The 15777-nt window shown below is 43.9% G+C and overlaps 1 protein-coding gene across 3 annotated transcripts in view; it reads left to right on the plus strand.

Annotated features, from left to right (window-relative positions):
- Positions 1-93: 93 nt before the first annotated feature.
- Positions 94-15777, plus strand: part of afg2a (AFG2 AAA ATPase homolog A) — a 119392-nt gene continuing 103708 nt past the window's right edge. For all 3 annotated transcript variants that reach the window (XM_061252103.1, XM_061252104.1, XM_061252105.1), the window contains exons 1-9: positions 94-293; positions 721-842; positions 2765-2922; positions 5157-5215; positions 5747-6352; positions 6526-6655; positions 7444-7500; positions 7719-7842; positions 10734-10989. In XM_061252103.1, the coding sequence (XP_061108087.1) occupies positions 140-293; positions 721-842; positions 2765-2922; positions 5157-5215; positions 5747-6352; positions 6526-6655; positions 7444-7500; positions 7719-7842; positions 10734-10989 (1666 nt within the window). In that variant the 5' untranslated portion in view covers positions 94-139. The remainder of the gene's footprint in view (positions 294-720; positions 843-2764; positions 2923-5156; positions 5216-5746; positions 6353-6525; positions 6656-7443; positions 7501-7718; positions 7843-10733; positions 10990-15777) is intronic.

Genomic DNA, 15777 nt, shown 5'->3' on the forward strand with positions numbered 1-15777 from the left:
ACTTCACGATAACATTTGCCTTTAGTCATTACGGTAAAGGGGTGGGATCCATAAACTTTAAACCGGAAGTTTATGTGTTAGCGAAGTGGCATGGTGAAAGAAGCATGCTTGGAAAGGCTGTAATGTTAATCCTGTCATAATGTCATCAAAAAAGAAAAATAAGGGAAAACCCGTAAGACCGAACGAATTTGAGAACAGCACCGATTGTTCCTTTGACTCTTCTGGACTCGCCCATGGAGACCGACCAACTACTTCCAATGATTCATTCACAGTAATCGACTTCATTGATAAAGGTAGACTTTGAATAAATGTATGACCCGATAATGGCTGTGCATTACCAGTGACAGTTCCGGCTTATTTGGGTGGGATGTCCACACAGATAATATAAATGGTTTGGACATATCTAGAGCGAATTTATTTGTATTGCATTGTAAACGGCTATTTACTTAAGTAATTATTAAGCGCCTTGCTCAAGCGTAAAACTGTAGTCCCTCGCCTGGGAATCAAATCCTAATTATCACGGTTATGCTACAGTACATTGCATATGAAATAGAGATCATTCTATCTACATTGCGTCTGAACTAAATGACAATATGCAACATGCAGTCTTCACCTCTTAACATTACACCGACCCACGTTATGCAAGCAGCACATGCATGAGAGCCTGGAGGATGTTATGCATTGCTTAATTATTTACTGATTTTTCCGACTAAATTGCAGTGGACGAGAAGGTACAGAAGAGATGCAGGAGATTTCTTGCCCAGCTGAGTCTGAACTCCATGAAGGCTGCAGATATCTGCATCGGACGACCTGTCCTGGTCTCTAGTCCTGCTGGGCAGGAGGTTTGTCCAGAGTCAATGTAGTGCATGTACTGTGTCACAAACTGTGTGTCATAAACAGTATTCAAACCTATCCAGTTAGTATCAGTGGATATGCACGCACATCATTAACATACAATTATGTGAAAAAATTAGGACACCCTATGGAAAATTGTGTGTTTTTTTAGACATATGGATATTTAATATCAATTTTAACAAAACTGAGAGATTCAAGTAATATAACTTAAGTAAAGTAAAACTGAAGAAAATACTTTTTAAAACTTTCTGTAAAATGTAGTAAAATAAAAATGCAATTTCTGGTGAGGAATAAATTAGGACACCCCTACACTTTTTCCCACCTAAAATGGCTGAAATCACACACAGGTGCATCACATCAGGTGCACATGATTAGAACATTGTTACTCAGCATTTTGAAGGAGGCTTGCCCTATTTAAACCTCAGACATTTAGTTTGGTGTGCTCCTGACTGTTGACGTGAGAGTGAACAACATGGTGAGATCGAAAGACCTGTCTGGGGCCTTCAGAAAGAAGATTGTAGCAGCTTATGAGTCTGGTAAGGGATTTAAAAAGATCTCAAAAAATTTTGAAATCAGTCATTCCACTGTCCGGAAAATAGTCTACAAGTGGAGGACATTCAAAACAACTGCCAACATGCCCAGGTCTGGCCGTCCAAAAAATGTAATCACGGGACCTACAGCAGGCTCTGGCAACTGTTGATGTGAAAGTGCATGCCTCTACAATCAGAAAGAGACTGCACAAGTTTAACTTTCATGGGAGGTGTGCAAGGAGGAAACCTTTACTCTCCAAGAGAAACATTAAGGCCAGACTGAAGTTTGCCAGAGAGAACATGGACAAAGACCAGGACTTCTGGAATAATGTTCTTAGGACAGATGAGTCTAAAATTGAATTATTTGGACACCAGAACAGAGGACATGTTTGGCGCGCACCAAATACAGCATTCCAGGAAAAGAACCTCATACCAACTGTGAAGCATGGAGGTGGAAGTGTCATGGGTTGGGGATGCTTTGCTGCAGCAGGACCTGGCCAGCTCACCATCATAGAATCTATCATGAATTCTACAGTGTACCAGCGGGTGCTTGAGGAACATGTGAGACCATCTGTAAAAAAATTAAAGCTGAAGCGGAATTGGACCCTGCAACATGACAATGACCCAAAACATACCAGTAAATCCACCAAGGACTGGCTGAAAACTAAGAAATGGAGTCCTGGAATGGCCCAGTCAAAGCCCAGATCTTAATCCCATTGAGATGCTGTGGGGTGACTTGAAACGGGCTGTCCATACAAGAAACCCCTCGAACATCTCACAGGTTAAAGAATTCTGGAGGAGTGGGGCAAACTTTCCTCAGACCGATGTCAGAGACTGGTAGATGGTTACAAGAAGAGTCTCACTGAAGTTATTTCAGCCAAAGGGGGTAACACTAGGTATTAGGGGGTAGGGTGTCCTCAGTTTCCTCAGTTAGAATATGCATTTATGTTGATGTCTTTTGTTTAATGAGCTAAACAAGGTTAATTTTTGTAGTTTACCTGCATTTAGATCACTTTCTTTTCCAGAGATGAATAAAAACAAGATTAGACATCGATATGTGATAATTTCTTAATGAATAACTGAATATTTAACGGGGTGTCCTAATTTTTTCACATAACTGTAATTTGCTAAGGTTTCTTCCTGTTGCCAGGGAGTTTTTCCTAGCCACTGTTGCCGTAGGTGTACTCTTTCTCGGTAAAGCTGCTTTGTGACAAAGCCCCTTTGTTAAAAGCACTATACAAATAAAAATTGCTTGATAATTAATTGCATTTAAGTTCTTTGAGACCACACCAATGCTGGCCGATGTATGGCAGCCATTTTGTGTCCGAGTAGCTTAGGTGGGGAGGGAGAGAATTATTGTCTGTGTACCTCTGTGGCAGGTGTGCATGGCCTGGCCTGTGGCTGCTTTTCCGGGGGGGCAAGTGGGCCTGCAGGGGGGAACCCAGCGTAGCCTGAGGGTGAAGTCGGGGGACAGGGTCACAGTTCGGCGGCTGACCGGACCTGTGCTGCAAGTGGAGGCGCTGCATCTGTCCCTAAGGTACCATAAGCCTCGCTCAAACTTCAGTGCTCCACTGGCAGGGACGGGACAGGATGGGACGAGACGATCTCCTTCCCACTCAGAATTCTGTTGCGTCCACTTCCACTGTGCTTTACAGTGTTGTAGCCATAAAAATATGATCAATATATCAATCATCATATGAACAATAACTATAAAATAACAAAAATAATGCATCACAGAAAATATTGTAGCTAAACAAAAAATCTATAAAAAAAAGATGAGGGAAATTATTTGAATAGAAGAGCAATGTTGTTGTCAGTATTGTCAATGTCAGCATATTGGAAACCGATTATAATGGCAAAGCCCTGTGATACGGTCTGCAGTGGTTACAGAGAATTGCAAACCTCCTGGTTGGGAGAATGGAATTTTGTGCTTTCCTGATTAAAATTCTTTCCTGATTAATATTCTGTTATGGCCAGCCTGTAGTGTAGTTGTTGTGGTACATGACTTGGACTTGGAAGGTTGGTGGTTCAAGCCCTGTTGTAGCCACAATAAGAACTGCACAGCTGTTGTGCAAGGCCCTTAACCCCACATTGCTCCCTTGGCGCACAGTGGCTGCCCACTGCTCCTAAGTAACTAGGACAAGTGAAATGCTGAGGACAAAGTAGCTTACCCCGTAGGGTTCAATAGAGTGTTCTTCTTGTTCCTATCCATATTTCTTGTGTTGCCATTTAATGCATCAGTCCCAACTAGGCTCATCATTTACCCTGCAGGCTGTTATCCGTTAACCTCAGCTTCCAGACAAGAGCACTGTCATTGATGGCAGCGTTCAGAGTTTGCAGTCATGAATCTATTTATTGAGTGAAATATCAGAAGATTGGTCTGGACATGGTGAGTCATGTTAACTCTGAAGATGGTTTGCACGATAGGTGCAAGAATGCTTTGAAACAGAGCTGTGTGAACCTTTCGGGTTCCAAACGCTTTCTCTGTTTGGGTTATTTAATCAGAGCTGGTAAGCTGATACAGGAAATCAAGGCTTTCTGAAATTTGCATTGCAATGAAGAGATCACAAGGTGCCATTCGGTAATATCAGGTATTGCAGTTCTTAAACAAGAGGATCAGCATGATCTGAACCCGAAGCTTAGGTTTTAATGCTCAGGTAAGCATGTACAGTGGTGTGCAAAAATGGGGGTGCCAGGGGTGCCCACATTTTGCTTATATGCTTTCATCTGGTGGTGCTGTTGTATAACTGCACTCTGATTGCTCCATTGTATGATTTGTGTTGAAGTTGCCCAGTTGTGGTATGTTTTTACACTGAGAGCCAGAGGTGGAAAGTCCAGGAGTGAGAATGTAAAAGTCCGGCCGTGTGTTTCTTTCACCATTTACCTCATCCAGCTGATTTCACTATTTATTTAGTGTGATTGTGAAGCAACACAGTTCTGTAATTAGAAATTCAAGTTCATTATTATTATTCCACTGGTTTTTTGACTACTCCTCCCACAGTTTGAGATATCAACAACAAACCAACTGGAAAATGCCCAGCTTGGTCCAGCTTTTGGGTAGTACTTATACTTTTTGATTTATGAGCATGTGTTTGAGAACAGCTTTCTTCTCACTCTCGTCTCACTCTAAATCCCATTACTTGCTCAATTTTGAGACTACATACAGATATAGAGCAGGTGCAGATGGAGAGTGCCGTAGATGTCAAACAAAGCTCTTGTTCTCAAAAACTACTCATCGTAAACATGTCAACTTGGTATGGAAATGCTCAAAATACTTTCAGCTTGTCGGCCATAAAATAAATAAATTGGTTATTGTCAAAAGTTATAGCTAATTTAGATAAAATGTCCTATTCCCGCAGTGTTATACTTACCCCCGGGAAGGGGCATGGCGGTATTGAGGCTTTTAAATTCATTAAAGGGATTAACAAAGTGAACTACAGGTGATTCTTCTGGGTGAGTTTGGTTAGCTGAACGAGGGGGCATAAATCGGAATTGGCCAAGAATAAATTCAGCAGATATCAGGCTTGATACAGTGCTAGATAGTATTTAGCTTTCTGGCAAACTAAGCAGTAGGTACACTTTAGTGAAAGGAAAAGGTGAGCATTGCTGGGCTGAATGGCCTGCTCTTTCCATTATGTTATGTTATTGTGGCAAATGCATGGTTTGCGGGAAGGAAGCTGGGCAATCCGAGGACCACACCTACTGGTTAAGTAGGTACACACCTGGACTAAAGTTTATTATATTATTGTGCATAATCTTTTCTGATTTTAGAGAAAAGGATGACACACTCAACATGGAGGAGTTCACTGATTTTGTTCTCCGGTCTCTGGGTGAGTTTGTATGTTGCACGTCATAACATTTAATTAAATGGCTACATGTATGCATGTGATTAACCCATTCTAATGAACAATGTTTCACCAGTCAGCTTCAGTTTGACTTCAGCCAATTATTTCAAATAATTGAAATTCAGTTCATTGTAAGAAGAATGTTTGATTCATTAATCCATTCAAGATTGTAATTTTCAGAATTTGAATAGATTTTCAGAATTGATTGAACTGTAGTAGAATTGAGCACAGTCCTGCAACGGCAGTGTTGAAGGTGATTTCCACGCTGCATGTAACAGGCACTCTGTGACCGCAGTTGTACTGTGTGAGAGGCAGCCGATAGCCTAGTGGATAAGTGGCAAAGCTTGACTGGGACCCGGAAGGTTGGTGGTTGAAGCCCCAGTGTAGCCACAGCTGTTGGGCCCTTGAACAACACGTTGTTCCAGGGGGGATTGGCCACTTCTTTTTCTGATGAACTGTAAATTGCTTTGGATAATGCAGTCAGATAAATAACTGTATTGTAATGCAATGTTTCAGATGGAAAAGTGGTTCTCCCGGGAAACACCCTCTTCCTGACCTTTTACGGGCGTCCCTGCACCCTGAGGGTGGAGAGGGTGAGAACAGTGGATGGGGTGACCCTAGAGAGGCAGGACACCCCTGCTGACGAGGCGGAGGTGGAGCCGTCGGACACGCCCATTGTGGATGCCACACCCGCGGACCTGTCCCTCTCCCTGGGGCTCAGTGCGCTGGATATTGATGATAAACAGCCCCCCCCTGCAACCAGCACCCCCTACCGGCCCGGCAACCTCTCTCCTGACTCCCGCCCCTGCCTGCCTGCGGCGCCCCGAGAACCCGGTTGCCTAGGCGATCGAAGCACTGGGAGCAAGGAATGCACGGTTGACTCTGAGCAGGCACTTACAGCGCCCCTTGGTGGAGCCTCCAGCGATGGCACATTCTATCGAATTTGCCTGCTGACCAAGGTCATGGTGGTGGGGAAGGGGGGCAAGGGGGAGGAGGTGGAGGAGGTTGGTGGGGCATCCAGAGTCACGTACGACATGATTGGTGGCCTCAGCGACCAGCTGGGGGTGATCAGGGAGACCATTGAGCTTCCCCTCAAACACCCCAAAATCTTCAGGAGCTACGGTACGAGCCCTACCGCAGATCTCCAGTGCGTACGTGCGCTTGCGCGTGCGTGTGTGTGTATTATTCTTATGACTGGACATTCCTAGCTGACAGGGAAAAGCCACAGATACTGAACAGAGGAGCAGATTTAAGAGTGACCCTGACCCCCCTGTCTGCATTGGTCTCTTCCTCAGGAATCCCACCCCCTCGGGGAGTCCTCCTTTACGGCCCTCCTGGGACAGGGAAGACCTTGATTGGCCGAGCAATAGCCAATGAGGTTGGAGCTCACATGATCTTCATCAACGGCCCTGAGATCATGAGCAAGTGAGGAGGCGGTTTTGTGGCTGCAGTTACCCCAACATCTACATTACTGTGCTGCCAACACTATATTGTGTTATACACTGTCAAGTATATGCTACTGTACAGTATATATTGTGTCATACACATTACAATAACAATACAAAGTGTATTTATTCTTGCTTTATCTGTGGATTTCTGGCTGCATGTCCTGTTATACACTCAGTGAGCAATTTATTAGGTAGACCTGTACACCAGCTTGTTAATGCAAATATTTATTCCGCCAATCATGTGGCAGCAACTAAATGCATAAAAGCATGCAGACGTGATCAAGAGGTCCTGCTGTTGTTCAGGCCAAATGTCAGAATAGGGAAGAAATGTGATCTAAGTTATTTTCATGCACATGTCTCTAGTGTTTGCAGAGAATGGTGAGAAAAAAAAAAACATTGAGTGAGCAGCAGTTCCGCCGGCAAAAACGTGTTGTTAATGAGAGACATCAGAGGAGAATGGCCAGACTGATCAAAGCTGACAGGAAGGTGACAGTAACGCGAATAACCACACATTACAACAGTGGTATGCAGAAGAGCATCTCTCAACACACAACGCATCAAACCTCTAAGTGGATAGGCTACAGCTGCAGACAACCAATAAGTCTAATAAATGCCTAATAAAGAGCTCACTGAGTGTATATGGAAAGATGTGAAGACAGTAGAGATAAAACACATTTTTTCACAAAGCAGTGGTGAACTGTATATCTACACATAATGTTCCCGGTCTGCAAAGCATGTTGCCTTTATTGTGTGCCTTTATTGTAGGTTTTACGGAGAGACAGAGGCACGGCTGAGACAGATTTTTGCAGAAGCTGCTCAAAGGTAGGAGCCGAACACAGACTTCATCAAGTGGTATTTTGATGTAACATTACAATTAGACATTGCATTAGTTATTTAGCTTTTATCTAAAGTGACTTACACTTATATACAGGCTGCCCCTACAGATGGGCAAGGGGGTTTGGGTGGCCCCTGCCTGCTTTGGAAGGGAGTTGTGTTTGTGTGTCCCTTGACAGTTTTGGGGGGGGCCTTTCCTCTGACAGGCAACCTGCGGTAATCTTCATCGACGAGCTGGACGCATTATGTCCGAAGCGGGAGGGGGCGCAGAATGAGGTGGAGAAGCGTGTAGTCGCCTCTCTCCTCACCCTCATGGACGGGATTGGTTCTGTGAGTACTCGGGGGTGGAAGCCCCACCCACTTGTGGATCACAAACAGTGCGCTGGTATCGTTCTCTGCAGCCTGAATTGTGGAGATTGAAATTAAAAAACCAAAAAATTTTCATTTTGCTCTGCTTTCTATTGAAAGTTGTCAGTCTCCCAGTAATTACTTATACAATAATACCATTCCGATAATGTCACCGCTGTGCTGCAGTCAGCAAGTACCATAGATCAACAGTTTTACCAGCATATTTATATATTTAGAAAAGGAAAATTAAAGAATAATGCAGTAATTTGAAACGTCTTTTTATGCTGTTTTAATGGCAAAACGGTGCGCTTCTGAAGTGTTGCTAGGTTACAAGTTTATGATATCTGATGTAACGAATCAAACGAACGTGAACATAGCCGTTTTGTTTTACCGAGTTAGAAGTGACGTATTGTGTGATGCTGTCACTCTATTTAATGCCTCTCAGCCAATCACAATGCAAGGTCAGAACTAACTGTTATATAATGTGTAAGTTTCACCAGGCTAAAATGAATCCAATTGTCCAAATGGGGAAAAAGAATCATGCACAGTGAATCCCTGAGACAGCATTTGAAAAACATTGCAATGCATGTAGGTGATTTAAATGTCCAAATAAAAGCAATATTCACTGGACAAGCTTTGGACTTTATTCAATAAAATAAACCATTCCGCCTGCTTACCGGGCATACTTTTAGAAGTATTTTGGTTGATTAATTGGCATACAGTTCAACATCACGCCTTCTAAAGTCCTGTAATCTGTTGATTTACTTGGGGTTTAAAGGGTTTAAAGGGTTCCCACCTTTTTCACAGGGCTCTGTCATTCATAAACAGTAAAAAAAAAAAAATTAAAAAGGCAATCTTGCTTTAAAAGTTGCAGAAAGGTATCATGTTTAACTGTACCATTTAAAGTTCAGGTTTGCTTTCGATCATATTCAGATTCATTGCAGACATTTAAACCAGGAGTCTCCAAATTTTTGCACCCCACTGTACAGAGGCTGGGGTCAGAATGATCACACTGATTCACACAACAACACCTTTGTATGCAATGTTGGTACTGGACTTTTGAAAACAGCTTTATGTTTATTGCATGTTTAGTGTTTAATCCCATCAAGATAAGAAAATTAGAAAGATCATGCAGTATCAAGGTTAAGTGGTTTTTAAGAGATGCCAAACACTGAATGGGATGTTAATAATATGAGGGTTAAAATAATTATCTGTGTGGAGAAGGCAAGTGAGTTTTCCCTCAAACTCAGCATGGTAGGATGGCGTCATGTAAGGAGGCATGGCTTACATGGGAAACCTATTGATGCCGTGTGGGCCGCCAAATCGGGGTAAAAATGATTTAAATAATATTTTACTTTTTTCAGTGCCATGCCGGAATACATTGTGTGACATGCGAACAGGAAATGGGCTGTGGCTTCCTAACGGGCCTCCAGGCCGGCGACTCGCAGCGCTCCTATTGGGCACTTTTCTGGGAATTTGATGAATGTGCTTCCTGGTGTGGGGATTGCGGCCTGGTGATTTAGTTGTGTTTAGTCCCCATGCAGTGAGGAGAGGCTTATTTATACCCCATGTCACAGAGACCTCAGACCACACACGCGCACACACACTCACACACACACACACACACGCATACATGCACATATACACATTCACGCACACAGAGAGACGCATACACACACACGCACACACACACACGTACACAAACCTGCACACACAAGCAAATACTGTATACAAACAGCCACACACACACATGTGGCTGACTTCCGGCTCCGCCACCTTCCCCATTCCAGCTTTCCCAGAGCTGGAAGAAGAGCGTGGGAAACAAGGGGTTTGTTCAGAATGGAAATCTGGGAATTCCAGCATGGAAGTGCATTCCTTTAGCATTCCCTGTGGTTTCTGTCCCATCTGCATCAGCTTAAGTGCTTAGAGAGCTTCCATTTTCTGCTGCATCTAACTGAGCTGCTCTGGGAAAAGCAGGCTGCTGCCGGCTGTTGTATTCGAGGGCCAGTTGGAGGCGCTCTTTCCAATGTACCGCAGAGAAAAGCCAGTGTCCTGTTGCACTGAGAAAGGCATGTCACACACTTACTGTTGAGAAGAATATTAACCCCATTCACTAGAAACTTCCTCCTTTCTATGATTCCTCTCTCACCATGACTGTGGATTGGGTGTACTATATCAGAGTGGGGCTCTTCAGCCCCAACATGGATAACGGTTAAATTTTTTTTACGATCTAATTTACTAATTTTCTGATTTACTGCTGTAGCCTATCCACTTGGAGCTATGTTGTATGTTGTGTGTTCAGAGATGCTCTTCTACATACCACTGTTGTAATGTGTGGTTATTTATGTTACCTTGTCACCTTCCTGTCAGTTTTGACCAGTATGGCCATTCTACTCTCTCATTAACAAGGCTTTTCTGTCTGCAGAACTGCTGCTCACTAGATTTTCGTTTCGTTTTTGGCAGAATTCTTTGCAAACTCTAGAGACTAGTGTGTGTGAAAATCCCAGGAGATCAGCAGTTTCTGAGATACTCAAACCACCCTGTCTGCTACCAACAATCATTCCACGGTCAAACTCAAAATCACATTCTTTCCCCATTTTGATGGTTGATGTGAAAATTAACTGAAGCTGTATCCACACGATTGTATGCATTGAACTGCTGGCATACAAACAGAGAGAAATGGCTGAAATCCAGATCTGTGATCTCAGAAACTCTGAGCATATTCAACTTGACATTACGCTGTGAAATGATATCATTATGGTGAGTTGTGACATCATTGTGCACGGTCATAAGGTCAAGGTGGATGGCGTCAGAGCGTTAGTTGTGATATCATCGCCCCGGGTCTGAGACTTTACCCCTCTGGTCTCCTTCAGGAGGGCCACAGTGGGCAGCTGCTAGTGCTGGGGGCCACCAATCGGCCCCATGCACTGGACCCTGCCCTGCGGCGGCCCGGGCGATTCGACAAGGAGCTGGAGGTGGGTGTGCCCAGCGCGGAGGGGCGGGCCGATATCTTGCGCAGGCAGCTGAGCGCCATGCCTTGCCAGCTGACCCCGGAACAGCTGACTGTGCTCACAGACACCGCACATGGCTACGTGGGGGCGGACCTGGCTGCAGTCTGCAAGGAGGCAGGTGAGTGTTACCTGTACCTCACCCGGTTCAATCAGAAAATGTTTTGCTATGGTTTCCGTGTCGAACGACCGTTGGGTTTCCTCCCAACGGTATGCAACGTTTTGCAACAGGCTTTGAGGTATGTTTGTTCCAGCGTGGTGGCCTATGTGTCAAAGGCCAGAGAACGTACGAAGTGGCCTTGAAAGATGCCGTGGGAGCAAACCGTACCTATGTCAGTCAGTCTGCCCACGGTTTGCAACAGGATGTTGAACGCGCCACAGTGTCCATTTTATATATGCTTTGTTTTGTCAGGGCTGAGCGTGGGCCCGATCCACAGGTGGCAGGCACTTTGAAACCAAAGTTTGTTACCAACCAGTGAGCAGGAAGGGGGATTATGATACATTTTCATTTTATTTTTTATTTAACTTCAACGCAAAACTGCATCTCTTTTTCGTTTTTTAAAATTTGTTTTGGATTTTTCCTGTTTTTTTTTTTTTCCCATTTCGTAGCCAACTGTACCCTATCTATTATTATCTATTGCCCATGTGTTAGCTGGGGCTACACTGCTGACGGCCTGGTGGCCCGGATGGATCAGGTGATCCTGAGGACGACGCACCTTCTCTAAGCCACATCATCTCGCCCGTGACCGTGATTCTGATGCGCTGTTGTATGCGGCGATCTCACTAACGCCCCCCTTTGGAAGAAAATAGGTTATCAGTCATCAGGGTTTTTCCTGGCTGAAAATGAGGCTTCGTTGGTGACTTTGTGTGACAGCAACTGACTGTGTCTGCTTTCAAAAATATTTTATTGGAATTGGACATTGGAATCTAAATATTTAATAAAGGGTTACACATTGTAGCTAAGTGCCCAAATTGGGTGTGAGATGTACAGTCCCCTCTAAAAGTATTGATTTATTTAATTTTTTATTATTATTATTATTATTTTGCAATACATTTGGGGTTGAGAAAACGATGATCATGAAACAAGAGTTCAGAATTTCAGCTTTTATTTCCTGGTATCTACACCTAGATGTGTTAAACTACACCTTTGGTATCAGACCACACACCAGGTGAGCAAATGTATTGGAACAGAGAGTATTTCAGTAAATAAAACTTGATATTTGGTAGCATATCCCTTGCTTGCAATAACTGCATCAAGCCTGTGACCCATCAACATCACCAAACTGTTACATTCTTCTTTTGTGATGCTTTTCCAGGCTTTTACTGCAGCCTTTTTCAGTTGTTTGTTTTGGAGAGTTTTTCCCTTCAATCTCCTCTTCAGGAAGTGAAATGCATGCTCAATTGTGTTAAGGTTTTGGCCAGTCTGAAAAATCATTTTTTCTCCCTAATGAAGTCCTTTGTTGTGTTGGCAGTGTGTTTTGGGTCATTGTCTTGCTCCATGATGAAGTTCCTCCCAATTATTTTTGAGGCATTTCTCTGTAAATTGGCAGACAGACTTCTGAATTAATTCTGCTGCTACAATCATAAGTTACATCATCAATAAAGATTAGTGAGCCTACTCCAGAAGCAACCATGCAAGCCCAAGCCATGATACTTCCTCCACCGTGCTTCACAGATGAGCTCGTAGGCTTTGGATCATGAGCAGATCCCTTCTTTCTCCACACTTTCCATCACTTTGGTAGAGGTTCATTTTTTAACGTTGTTCCAGAACCTTTGTGACTCATCTCTCTTCTTGCAAATTGTAATCTCGCCTTCCAATTCTTACTACTGATGAGTGGTTTGCATCTTGTGGTATAGTCTCTATATTGCTCCTCTCTAAGTCTTTGAATTGTTGATTGATGAATACCTTCACCCCTGCCCTGTATGGCTCAGTATACTTGAGTGTTGTACAGTTTGGAGCAGTATGACTTGGAAGAGTTTACTGAAGTGTTGCACAGTTTGGAGCACTATGACTTGGCAGAGTTTACTGAAGTGTTGCACAGTTTGGAGCAGTATGACTTGGCAGAGTTTACTGAAGTGTTGCACAGTTTGGAGCACTATGACTTGGCAGAGTTTACTGAAGTGTTGCACAGTTTGGAGCAGTAAGACTTGGCAGAGTTTACTGAAGAGTTGCAAAGTTTGGAGCAGTAAGACTTGGCAGCGATTATGGGAGTGTTGCACAGTTTGGAGCAGTATGACTTGGCGGAGTTTACGGGACTGTTGCGCAATGTGACGCAAGGTGGTACAGTTCAGCGCAGTTTGCTGCACAGCAGAGCTGAGCAGGACTCCTGGGTGGCCTTAGAGAGGGAGTGGGATGCACTATATCGCATTTCCAGCTGCGTTTCTGCAGCTGCGTTCTGGTGGGGACCCTGATTTGCAGCCCTGAAGGGGGCAGGGGCAGGATATGACTTGGTGCGATGTTTGTGAAAGCGCTCTCGCCCTTTTTAAACTCTTACCAAAACAAACACAAGATTCCCATCTGTGCCGGAGCCAAAATATCATCCCTCCAAGATAGAGCTTGTTTAGTGTCCCAATGCTCCAAAATAAAAATGTGCATTTTGAATTATGTTGACACTAAGGCATTTTGCAGATGCTCTTGTGCTTTTACGCCACATTTAGAGTTGCGTTACACAGCTCAGTGTTTATTGAAGCAATTCAGATTAAGCAGTTGTCTTGGGGTAAAGCAGCAGTGTATCACTTGAGAACCTGAAACCTCAGAGTTCTCAAGTGTTCCCAAGCCGTCATTAGGTACCGCACTGCGGAGCAGTAGCTGAAATGTTAATCTGAAGTCCTGATTCACCGCGGTCCCTAAAGATCCCAATAGCACTCACTGGGAGAATGGAATTACAGAGACATGGTAGGGAGTCGAACATACAGACACGCAGGGCGAGTAAACCTTATGACCGCCGAGGCTGACCCTGCCCGACGTATTGCTCCATAGTCTTTTCACCCCTTTAATGAAGTGAGCACACTCACTCTCTCTTTCGCCTGCAGCTGGGGAGGGGGGCTCTGAGGTCATGTGGAATCCTCCCACCCCCATCCCTGTATTTTCCCCTTTCTTCTTGGAAGGGGACTGAAATCTGATGAGCTGCGGTTGTTTCCCCTTCAGGTAGGGAGAAGAACCCAACTAATCGCCCCCTCCCCCCTAAACACACACACACACACACACACACACACACACACACACACACACACACACACACACACACTGTACCTGCCTCTCGAGTCTCTGATTTATGCTGGGCTTGCATGGGGTGGAAAGAAAATGTGCCTGGGCTCAGATCGATATCAGTGCATACCTCTAACCTACGGTCCTGTCAAGTATGCAAGTATGCAACTTCTGGGGATTTATTATATGCACTTGGGATTGCATAGTGGCGGTTTGGAATGTCACATATGATGGACAATCCAGTGACTGTGTTTGCCATGTGTATAGAATGCAAGTTTGCACTGAGGAGCACATCCCAAGTAACTGTTTTGACAGTTCTTATATGTCTCCACTGGAGACTTTCCAATGATCATGGGACACAACAGTGCCGTCGTTAGACTTAGACAATTGCAGGGTTAAGGGCCTTGCTCAAGGGCCCAGCAGCTGTGCCGATTTTATCGTGGCTACACCAGGGCATGAACCACAAACTTATTGAGTCCCCGTCATGTACCTTAACCACTAGGCTACAGACTGCTCTTATATCCAGCTGTGTATATGCTATGATTTCCCTTTTTTTGGGTAATTTTCTTGGTGAAAGCATTTTGCATGTCTGTTTAAGCATTTGTTTAAACCTTCAATGGTTTATTTTCGCTTACTATGGGTCTCTCTGGGAGGGGGTGGAGGGTGAGGTGGGTGGGTTTAACGGGGGTACAGAATGAGTGAACATCTGTACCATTCTCCACCTATGATTAGATTGTTGTTTTGAAATTACACAATAAAACTGTTGACCATGGCCTTTTTTTTTGTGCTCGACTCATCTTCAACCTTCAAGTAGCTGCTAGGATCAGATTCAAAGTTCTGACCCTGGCCTATGCTGCTGCCCACAAGACGGCCCCTCCCTACATATAGGACATATTTCAGCCTTACTGTCCCGACTGCAGAGTTTCTCCACCCTAGCTTCATTGGTGGAACCACCTTATCATCCCCATAAGAACTGCTCACTGACCTCATCTCCTGGGGGGTGTAATCTTTCCTCGATTAGGAAGCCTGTGAACTGGTAATGGTATTGTTTCTCTGGGTGCAAATTAGTCTGTTCCTAATTCTACACAGTGTAAAGGTGTGGATGGCACAACTGGGTACCATGTTACAAATTGTTCCAAACACAGTCAGGGCTGTGGTGTAGCACAATTATGTAGCACAATTATGTGGGCCCCCCCACTAGGTTGAGACATGAGGCCCCTCCAATATTTACTTAGAATGAAACTCTTGGGGCCAAATTTCTGTACATGAAGCTTGCAGCGCAAAATGTGGCCTAGGTCCAGTTGCAGTCTGTTTGAAATTAATGTCTTACTTATGAAGGCTGTAGCTCATTACAGCAGTTTATTTATTAATAAAAAAAAAAAATATTTGGTAAGGAGGATAACTAATCAAAACAAACAACACACAACCCTGTGTTTAGTATTTTAGCAGTGGCAGTTGAGCATGATCTGTTTCTAACAATGTTCTGTTAAAGGAAAAAATCATGTATTTCTGTGATGCACAAAAGCAATTAAAAGCAGCATATGCATTCAGTGTACTCATTTTTTATTAATTTATTTTTTACTAGCAGCAGCTTCAAACACTTGTTACTGTCATTATGGTTGAGCATGTTATTACAGTCATTTCCCACTGCTTTGCATGAGATATTGGTTCATTTTACACACACCCAGCCTTAATTATTGC

This window comes from Conger conger, chromosome 8, assembly GCF_963514075.1.
Source record: "Conger conger chromosome 8, fConCon1.1, whole genome shotgun sequence".
Classification (NCBI taxonomy): domain Eukaryota; kingdom Metazoa; phylum Chordata; class Actinopteri; order Anguilliformes; family Congridae; genus Conger; species Conger conger.